The 11,030-nt window shown below is 26.2% G+C and overlaps 3 protein-coding genes across 5 annotated transcripts; 2 read left to right on the forward strand and 1 right to left on the reverse strand.

The window, feature by feature from the left end:
• The first annotated feature begins 401 nt into the window (after positions 1–401).
• LOC122538563 (eukaryotic translation initiation factor 3 subunit E) lies at positions 402–3,271 on the forward strand. 2 transcript variants are annotated; one of them, XM_043672759.1, is made up of 9 exons: positions 402–593; positions 663–779; positions 851–1,012; positions 1,318–1,440; positions 1,523–1,755; positions 1,838–1,955; positions 2,036–2,247; positions 2,332–2,595; positions 3,059–3,271. In XM_043672759.1, exons 1-8 carry the CDS (start codon positions 504–506, stop codon positions 2,588–2,590), a joined length of 1,314 nt encoding a protein of 437 aa, XP_043528694.1. In that variant the 5' UTR covers positions 402–503; the 3' UTR covers positions 2,591–2,595; positions 3,059–3,271. The 2 variants fall into 2 exon arrangements, with proteins under 2 accessions (XP_043528694.1, XP_043528693.1); XM_043672758.1 differs by having other exon boundaries at positions 403–593; positions 2,332–2,569.
• A 380-nt stretch (positions 3,272–3,651) lies between these two features.
• LOC122538558 (probable RNA helicase armi) lies at positions 3,652–8,642 on the reverse strand. Its single transcript, XM_043672751.1, has 6 exons — positions 7,830–8,642; positions 6,399–7,278; positions 5,366–6,213; positions 4,537–5,106; positions 4,219–4,464; positions 3,652–4,150 (listed from the first exon to the last, which is right to left on the reverse strand). Exons 1-6 carry the CDS (start codon positions 8,640–8,642, stop codon positions 3,758–3,760), a joined length of 3,750 nt encoding a protein of 1,249 aa, XP_043528686.1. The 3' UTR covers positions 3,652–3,757.
• On the forward strand, positions 8,515–10,672 carry LOC122538559. Of its 2 annotated transcripts, none has more exons than XM_043672754.1 (3): positions 8,515–8,622; positions 9,593–10,125; positions 10,530–10,672. In XM_043672754.1, exons 2-3 carry the CDS (start codon positions 9,600–9,602, stop codon positions 10,625–10,627), a joined length of 624 nt encoding a protein of 207 aa, XP_043528689.1. In that variant the 5' UTR covers positions 8,515–8,622; positions 9,593–9,599; the 3' UTR covers positions 10,628–10,672. The 2 variants fall into 2 exon arrangements, with proteins under 2 accessions (XP_043528689.1, XP_043528688.1); XM_043672753.1 differs by lacking the exon at positions 8,515–8,622 and adding an exon at positions 8,803–8,915.
• Positions 10,673–11,030: the final 358 nt, after the last annotated feature.

Consider the following 11,030-nt stretch of genomic DNA (forward strand, 5'->3'; position numbering starts at 1 on the left):
CTTTAGTAAAACGTTTATTATATATAGCACATTATTGTATATATTGTATATATATATATATATATATATATATATATATATATATATATATAGTATCTATCGTAATAAAATTTCATGATAAAATTGTGTTAAAGGTATTTCTATTAATTCTACAAATATTTTATTGTATTTGATTTTATTTATTTTGTTCGTTTCATAGTGAGTACTTTATAATATAAATTAATTCAAAGCTCAAATGGAGTATTTATTGTAATATTTCTTTATTTATCTTTTCAACAATTACATATTATATTAACATAAAATAATTAAAAATGTTTAATATGTTACAATACATATTAAACAACATTCAGAAAATAATACAGCTAAAATTCATCTACTTCTATAGAAACTTTCCGTTCAATCTATTCTATGTTCTTTGACGCTAACGTGGAGCGTGGTCAGCTCCTTTTTACCTGTAGATTGGTTAGGATTGCTGTTATTCGGTATTGTTCTTAAGAAGCGAAATGGCGAAATTCGACTTAACATCACGTATAGGTCAATATCTCGATCGGCATTTAGTATTTCCACTTTTGGAATTCTTATCTGCAAAACAGGTATATACAATAAAAGGAGGAAATATTTCTCCTCCGAAGTTTGGTTATGATATACTTATGCTTTTTTAGATTTACGATGAGGACGAGTTACTTCAAGCTAAGCTCGATATTCTAAGCAAAACAAACATGATAGATTATACAATTGACATTCGGAAACAACTCTACCCTAATTTGGAGGTGCCAGAGGTACAAACAAATTTAATGAGTGATGGTATACATATGTTTATACAAATGTGATTTCAAATTTTCAATTCCAGGAATTGAAAGCCCGTCGTGCAGATGTACTGCAAGAACTTGGCATTTTACAAAATAACGTGTCCGTTGTTGTACAACTTATGAATAACGAAGAAGTTATGAAAAAAATGGAAAATATGCGAGATTCTAAAGCATTGAATAATTACCTTACTCAAGAGTCTGAGGTAAATGAAATAAAATCAAGTATAATGATATATTTTTATAAATTTATATTAATATGCATATTTACACTTAATTAAGCAATATTTGTTACTAATATAATAAATTAATAATATTAATTAATATGTAGAATAGTAAAAAAACATTTGTTTCAAACATGCTGTACATATTAAGTAATATCTATATATTTATTATTATAGATATTATAAATGTTATAATTATTAAATATTAAAACGTATGAACTATTGTTTACATTAATTGTGTAGATTTTTGAAATTGTATTAATTTTTATATATATATATTTTTATAGTTCAGAGTGGAAATGATGGACAGTTTTGTGAAACTAGCAAAATACCGTTACGAATGTGGCAATTATTCTGTTTCTACATCGTATTTATATTTCTACATGCTTATAATGCCACCAACAGATAAGGTGTTAATATTATATATTTGATAAATATAATAAATTGACTTCTAATTTATTTTTAAAATAATAAAGGATCTATGACTTTTAGAATTATTTAAATGTACTTTGGGGTAAATTAGCATCGGAAATTCTAGTGCAAAACTGGGAAACCGCATTGGAAGATGTAAATAAATTAAGAGAATACATTGATAGCAATGTCATAGGAAACTCTCTTCAAGTATTACAACAAAGGACATGGCTTATTCATTGGAGTTTGTTTGTATTTTTTAATCACGTGAAGGGCAGAGATTTAATCGTAGAAATGTTTCTCTATAGACCACAGTATGTCAATATTTTTACAAGTATTATTAAGATAATGTACCAAGTATGATAAAAAATTTAAGATTATGCTTTTATTTTACAGCTATCTAAATGCAATTCAAACAATGTGTCCTCATATATTGAGATATTTGGCAGCTGCTGTCATTGTTAATCGTTCTAGACGATCTATATTAAAAGATCTTGTAAAAGTAATACAGCAGGTTCGTTATCAATTTCTTACTGAAATATTTGCAAGTTATATATATAAGATTTATTAATTACTCTTCTTTATTATTTATAGGAATCTTATACATACCGTGATCCCATTACAGAGTTTCTAGAACATTTATATGTCAATTTTGATTTTGATGGAGCAAGACAAAAGCTACAAGAGTGTCAAACAGTTGTATTTAATGACTTTTTCTTAATTGCGTTGCTGACTGAATTCGTAGAAAATGCGCGTTTAATGATCTTTGAAACATTCTGTAGAATACATCAATGTATAAGTATTGGGTATATAACAATTTTATATTTTTAATGTACATTTAAATGATGGAATGTGTTTTTATATTTTCTTAATATATTTTTATATTGCAGAATGCTTGCAGAAAAACTTAATATGAAAGCAGATGTAGCAGAATGTTGGATTGTTAATCTAATCCGTAACGCACGACTAGATGCCAAAATAGATAGCAAATTAGGACACGTTGTAATGGGTGGGCAACCTGCGTCCCCATATCAACAATTGGTTGAGAAAATTGAAACCTTAAGTGTCCGTAGTGAAGCATTAGAAAATTTAATTGAACGGAAACTAAAAGCTAAAAATCAAGACCCTGTAAGTATAGTGTGGAACTAACTAAGGTCAGTATCATTCACAATCATTTTTCATGTATCAGTACTTTTTTTTCCCTCTTTTCAGTCACCTGATTAACTCAAAATGATTAAGATTCTATCCATCAAGATATCACACTTTACATTAAAAAATTTATTTAAATATTATTCATTTTTTTACTACATTTTTCAACTTAACACGATTGCTTTTCACCAATTACGTTATTATATAATATACATTTCATTTTTGTATAATGAGAATAAAAGAAGAGTCATTATACTAATGTTTATTCATTAATTTTTTTAAATTAAGCTATTACACTATGAATTATACTGTAATTGACTCGTATCTTATACAATATCCAAGGTATTATCCATTCATCAAATCATTCATATATGCATAGATCAAAAGCACAAAGATTTTCTTCTCCTAAATGTAATTCATTTTTCTTCTCTTGTACACATCATAGCAAAGCGCTTTATTTTTTTACAGTATCAAACTTCATGGAACCTGGACTTATGACATCACGATGCAATATGCAGGGACATAAAAGATATTTAATTCATCTCGCTATAAGCGACTTACTCGAAGTGAAATAATTCAATTCTGTGTACACTGAAGCAGAGCTCTATAACAAAACGGATATATTTTTATTCATACATTTTTGTAAAGAGATTAAATTGAATGAATAAAAATATATTTGTGGAAACGTTGTATAAATATACGTGTGTATATTACAACATAAAACCATTGTACTTTTTATAATATGTATTGACACATTTCATTATAAGAAATGTATTAAAAAGAAGTATAATACAATTTTATTTTCATTCCAAATAACAGAAAGATTCTTATCCAACTTGAAAAATGAATATATTATTCATATCATACCACATAATCTGAAGAAATTAAAAATCAAACTTATAAAAATAAATCAAAGTTAAAAACTATAAACTTATTATTTTAAAAAAGCTGAATGTTATAGATAGGTATTTTATATTAAAAATTTCTATATACAAAATATAATTTTCAACGTATATTTTAGTAATATTAACAATATCATTTATTTCTTTATAAAAACATATGAATATAAAATACTGTATGTATATTAGAAAAAATGTAATTTTATTATTTAATAACAAATATTTCGATAAATATAAAAGAGATTTTAATGAACAATTGTCATGTGAATCATCGTGAATTATTAATTTTGTCACTGGCAAAAGAGTCATTTGTTTCTATACAAGAATTTTCTATATCAGGAAAACCGAAACTACATCCGGTATAAGAATCTTGATTGATACAATATATTAAAACACTTCTCCAGTAAGGATCTTGGACTAGAAGAGTAGGATTTCCTAAAATAATAACTAAAGCACGGCCTCGAGTAATTGCAACATTAAGTCTTCGAGGACATGCAACAAATCCAAGAGAATGTTTAATATCTTCATCTATAAAATTGGATGAAGATCGCACAGTTGAAATAATGATGACATTACGCTCTTGACCTTGAAATCCTTCAACACTACTAATTTTTGGTAATTCCACATCTAATTCCATGAGTAATTCACGAATTTGAAGAACCTGTTAAATACTTAATATAAAATAATTTCATAAATGTTTTAATAACAAATTATATTTAATTATTTTACCTGTTTTTGATAAGGAGTTATAATCCCAATATCATCAGGTAAAAGACCGCATTTATATAATTTTAATAAATAAAGGTACACTTGAGTTGCTTCTTCGGGATTATACCAACTAGGACTATCATTATCTTTACAATTTTCCCCATTTACACCATGAAAAATTATAGCTGGTGGAGTATCCTTTCTCTTTGGTAATTCTGTAGCTAATGTTTGTAAAAGTTTGGCTTCTTTACTTGTTTTCGAAGATATCTAAAATTTTTTTTTTTTATTATCACGATATAAATTTAAAAAATTAGTTGTTAATGACATAAATAAATATACCTGTGCCTTCAATTCAGAATCATAAAATAGTGAACTTGATAATTCAAGTATTTCTGGTAAACTTCGATAATTTATAAGAAGCTTTGTAACTAGTCGAGGATCATAACATGTTTCAAAGCCATTAGAATCTTTCTGGTAAGGAAAATGACGTAGCAATCTTGATAAAAATGATTCATCTAAACCAAAATTCTTTGCTATACCACTTTCTACAACTGGACCGAGTTGTAGTGGATCGCCTGAAAGAATTACTTGTCCATAATCAGAATGAATAAAATTGAGTGGAATCATAATCTCTGGTTCGGTCGCTTGACCAGCCTCATCAATTAGTACATGTGAAAAATGTCCACGGGAAAATCCTATATTATTTAATATCCCGAGAGCAACACAAGTACTAATCGTAATTCTATGACGTCCAAGTACACTCATAGTACAATTCAATTTTGGTCCTACTTCATTATATTTTAATTTTTCAATTGTTGTTTCATCTGCTAATTCTGCAGTAGCACAATATGGCAATAATTTACTGGGTATAGAATCATTATTCAAACAGTGATAAGCTATGAGTCGTACCTAAAAGTAAAAAAGAAGTAGTATTTAAATTATATTATAATATATATTTTTATTGCAATAAGATTATGTAACAGAATTAATATAAAATATTTATAAGATTGCTTAAAATGAAAAAATGATAAAGTCCATTTTAATTATTTTTAAACATATTCATTTTTAAACATAAAAACTTTTATTCTATTATTATTGTTTATTAAAAATTTCGATGAAATCCACATTAAATTATTATAAAGTGAGATTATATAAATTTAGTATGTACCATGTCACCAGGTTTAAGTATACCACTATCTAGAAGTCTTTCTGATATAAGATTTGCTGAGCTATTAGATGGTGTAGCAATTAATAAACGACTTTCAGGTATAGTTGATAAAATTTGCAGAATTGTTTCACAAAGAGTAACAGTTTTTCCTGTACCAGGTGGTCCAAATATTACATAAGGTAATGGTCGTGCATGTCCTTTTAAGATGTTTTTTACAGCTTCCTTTTGATAATAATTTAAATCTTTATTAAACCAAAGCAACTTTCGTTTTCGTACTTGTGAAATAATTGGTTGCAATTCAATATTACAGGAAGAAGTTGATGTGTCTTTCGAATCTTGTATTACGGTATTTGTTAAATTTTTAATAACATTTATTTTATTTTCTGTTTCAATATATGGCCCGTCTTTTGCATTAGGTTTTATTGTAATTTCTCTATTTTTCTCAATAGGTTCAACATTAAATAATCGTTGTACAACTGACATTTTTGTAAATGACTTTGACATATCATCAGATTTATTACTTATGGATGTGTTAGCGGAAGATTCCGGTGAATCTATAGAATCAGTCCACTGATAAGTTAATTGTTTACAAATTGACGTATCTTCAATTTCGTCAAGCTCTAATTGAGATTCCTTCTCAATTACATGAGTAGGAAACAAAAAATTCTGACCCAGACGATCTACAGCCATATCAATTGCATTATGACAACGTTGTATGACTGATTGTGAACATTTAAATGTTACTTGACAATCTTCATAATTATATTCTTGATGAAATTTGCAATTAAATTTCAAAAAAATTTCCAAATTTGTTACTTTATGAATAAATCCTTCATATTTTAATTTTCCTATTTCAAACATCATTAAAATTTTAATTTTATATAAAAAGAGTTTTACATCTTATATCAAACATTTCTTAAAAATTAATAATTTAAAATACTTTTTTAAAATGTGTATGATTATTTAGTAGTATAACTATAAAATTATATATAAAATTTTATAATATAATTTCATTTTAAATTTTACAACATACCTTGAGAGTTATCCCATTTGAAAGACACTATAGCTCTATCACCAACAAGGAGAGAGGGACGTTTCTCTGCAAGTCCTGGCACTTCCATAACTAAATATTCTCCACAATGTCTCATAACTGTGCTATTTATATTATACTGTTGCATATTTATTATTTGAGCAATTTCTTCTAAATATAATAAAGCGTGAAACCGATTTTTGTACGATTCAAAAGAAAGTCTCTTTGATAAACAAGGTACAGCATTTTCTATATCATATTTACACTCAGTTTGAGATTTTCTTTCATTTATGCATTTTGATATTATATCCCAATAATGTTTAGGAACTTTGTATACCATATTTCGTACTTTAATAAATGATGGTGGTCTACATGGACGAATGCCTGGAATGTATGTAGTTTCATTCCATTCATCCAAGTCTAGTACATAATTAGTTTTAGTATTATTATTTTTATAGTATGATTTTTTTTGTATAATTTTAGGTTTGACAGTAATATTAAAAATTCGTCCAATTTCGAAATCTTTAAAATGAAAAACAAATAATTCTTTGCTTGTACCAATAAATTTTGCTGTACATTTAAATATATAAGTTAATTTATCAGAAGGATTTAATACTGAAACTATATTAGGAGCACTTGGTTCTATTAATCTTAGTTGAGAGTTGCTTTTTTTTATCATGAAACAACTTCTGTGCAATATATGAGTAGTATTACTTAAATTGTCTATAGTAATTGTTATATTTTTTTCTTCTTGTACATTTAAATCAATGTTTAAATCATCACTTATAACAATACCATGCTTATTTTTCACAAGATTGTTTAAATCTTTTTTTGATGTATAGGAAATATTATGCAATACTGGTAACTTAACTTCTTTAGAGACCTAAAAAAAATTGATTTATTTTGAATAAAATTATATTTTAATTTTTACAGAATGTAATTTATTACACCATAAAAATATATTTAAAATTAATTTTTTAAATTATATAATTACATACAAATATAATCATAAATACAAAATAATAACTTATTATTATTGAAAATATTTTAGAAGAAATATCAAAAATATTTGATGATTTATATTATATTATACAATTATATTTTAGAAATATCATTAACCTGCTAAGAATCAAACAATTATCATAATATGATAAATATTTCAATATCTTTAAATTATACATCAAATAAATTAAATTTAGAGAATTAAAAAAATTGTAAATAAAGTATTACGTTAATATAGTCCTTATAAATTAAAATTAAATAAGAAACATTTTTGTAGATAAAAAATATTATATACATACATATATAATTATTATTATATTATTCTTTATATTTAAAAAATAATGTTTTTTATTATTAAGTAACACATAAAATGAAATTTATTTTCTAAAATTGATTATAAAACAATTATCTTTTTATTTAAGTAAAACTTACTTGAAGTACCGGAACCACTGTTAATGATCTCCATGTATAAAATCCTTGATCACTTTCAATACTGTCACTTATTACTTTATCGCCAACACAAGGAATGTAACCAGACTCACATATCCTTTTATTAAATACAGTATCTTTTCCAATAACACCAATTTCTTTAGTTAGATCAAAACTAGTTACAGTTCCAACATCTAATCTAGATCTTAGGGGCTGTATTTTTTTTATCTCTAAAATTTCTCCATTTAGATTATAAGAAACTTCATCAATCTCTACTTCTGTCTCTAATTGTAACCAATCTCCGATCACAGGAATAAACTCAGATTCTACTTTGTTTAAGTTAACGGTGATATTGTTAGGTTCTACAACTAACAGTCGATTTTTACGTTCCATAACTTTTCCAACTATACACCTTGTTAATGTTTGCGGTTTGACAATATCTACCTCCGAATTCTCTGCATCTCCCCACGATTCATTTATCACAGAAATAATTTTTATTTTGTGTTTTTCCTCGTGGTTGTCTCGCTCCATTAAGAGCGAGTAACAGACTTTGTCACCTACTTTTAAATTATTTACTGAAATGTTTGCTACATCGCAAACATAAAACTCATCAACCACCAAATAATCCGTGGTGATTAAAGTAATAATCCCTCTTTTATAACTTGTGTCCTTATTAGAGCGTTCACCCTTTCGTGTTTCCTCTTCATACGCATTTTCAATACGAGCTATGACACTGTTTATTTCGTCTGATTCATCTTTGCTGGACGATTTATATCCTAGAGTATATTTTATAAGGGTATGTATAAACGACAACATATTTAGTTTCTGTTATTTCTGTCCATGTACCTACGAACATTCGTTTTGATCAGAATTCAAGTAAATATTATGCATAAAGAGCAAATACAATAATTAAAATACCGATCAATTGACTGATATCTCCACTCTGTCGCTTTAATATAATCCAATTCTTTCCTTAATGACTGAACACGTTTTAAATGCAACTCCCGAAGTAGACGATCTTGTTGCTTTTGCTCTTGCAATTCAGATTTTTTTTGATTCAAGATCTTTGAGGTTTGATTTCCAACAGAGGTTAGTTCTGAATCCTGAGATTCCGAAGTTCTTTGTCCTGGTGAATGGCTCAACGTTCCAGACGACAAAGTCGAGGAATTCATTATTTCATGAATAACGTGTTACGAATGTTTCGAAATCATTGTTTAATAACCTTTTGTTGAAATGATAGCATTCATAAACATAACACTATTTACTGTACATAAATGCACGTGTTTCTATATATATATATATATATATATATATATATATGCTCGATCCGAATGCGAACAGAACTTTTTGCAATACTAACGTTTAAGTGATTCTGCTTTAATTAAAAATCGTAACAGAAGATAAAATTTTTTTAAAATTATGGACGTAATAAAAATAACGAATTTCCGATATAATTAAGATAAAAAATTCTGTTTATATAAATACGTTATTAATAATCACTGACATAGTCCATTTGTAACTTGTATTAAATATTTAACTTGGGTTAATTACTACAAATAATTAAAAACGACAAAAGTTGTCGTGTTATTTTTTTTTTTTTTAATAACCTTTATACCATATTTGCCATGAAAACAATGATTTTTCTAGATAGTTCTTTTAAATTTTTCGAATCTATCTCTAACAAAAGATCCAACATGATTTCTTTCTTACTTCCGTTTAATATATTCTTTGTTTAAATTTAAAGTACGTTAACATTAACTTTCGAGACAAAACATGAAAAAGGATCGGGTGAAGCAGCTTAATATCGGTACATCACAGAATGATTTTTCAGTAAAACCTTACGGATTTTGTTGCGATATTAAAGACTATGATCCAAGATTATTCGTATCGAAAGAGCCAGAGGTACTTTTCCCTTCAAACGGTCCAACCGAAGAAGGACCTAATATTAAATTTCGCATTCAAGAACATAGCGATATTGAACCTCCCAGTCAACGAAGTACTCAAAGAAATGCTCGAAGTGGACTTCGAACTAGATATCGAAGTCGAAGTGGTCAACAAGTTATTTGGAGCGATCAAACGTATGGTCGCCGTAGACAACGAATCCCCTTTATTTCAAGAGACAAAAAAGGTAAACTCATTGAACCTTCAGTTGAACTAATGATATGTAAACGATGTAGAGGACCACTTCGGTGGTATTTAGAAGATGAAATAGCAGCTGCTCGTGACATTGTAATGAAAAGAAGGCAAGAAATATACAATGCAGAAATGGAAAAAAACATCAAACTTGCTAAGAAAAAGGGTATATGATTCATCTTAATCATACAAGTGAATTATCACACAATTAAGTTTCTATATAATTATTTTTAAATATAGAAATATTAGAATAAAATGACCAATTTATTTTTATTTTCTTTTTAATTAATGTAAAGAATACAATAAATTTATTGATAATAAATCTTTTTAATAATAAAAATTTAGTCATTTATTTCTTTTTTACACAAAAAAACTTATTATCGTTAGAATTGTTAGTCTTTCAAAAAGAACATTGAAGAAAATTTTTATATTTATTTATGTTACTATCATTTGATTTTAGTAAATTAAATCTTAAAAGCAATTTTGTTTCTTGTATATACGTCACTCATAAAACATTTTTCATGACATTATAACATAAAAAATATTAAAGCATGAATTTCTATAAAATAGAAAAGAAAAGACGACAAAGGAAGAAAAAAAAGTTTAGCAAATATGAAGATAAACTCAAAGAAGATATACATTACGATGAATCGAAAAATATAACATAAAATATTTAAATAAAAAAGAAAGAATTTAATAAGATATCGCTATCAAAGATCAAAAGATTTTTATCCAAAATATTTGATTTTTTTTTCAATTTGTTTTTTTGTATTATTACATTCTGCTTAAAATAATAAACATCTTTACATTCGTATTAGAAAATATATTTTATTGTGATAGAAATGATTACATAATCTCATGTATGGTAAAGAATAATTGACTGTAAATATATTATGCATAAATTACGTGAGATTGATTTCTTTCAATGCTCTAGTAATTTTCAAAATTCAAAATCACAAATGTTTGTATATATGTATATGAAATAAAAAATAAATGAAATGATTATTTTAGTGATCAATTAAATTTTTTTTTCGTTTATTTCACTACATTTGTTAATTAAAATTGTTTATA

This window comes from Frieseomelitta varia, unplaced genomic scaffold (genome assembly GCF_011392965.1).
Source record: "Frieseomelitta varia isolate USP_RPSP 00005682 unplaced genomic scaffold, Fvar_1.2 scaffold_167, whole genome shotgun sequence".
NCBI lineage: Eukaryota > Metazoa > Arthropoda > Insecta > Hymenoptera > Apidae > Frieseomelitta > Frieseomelitta varia.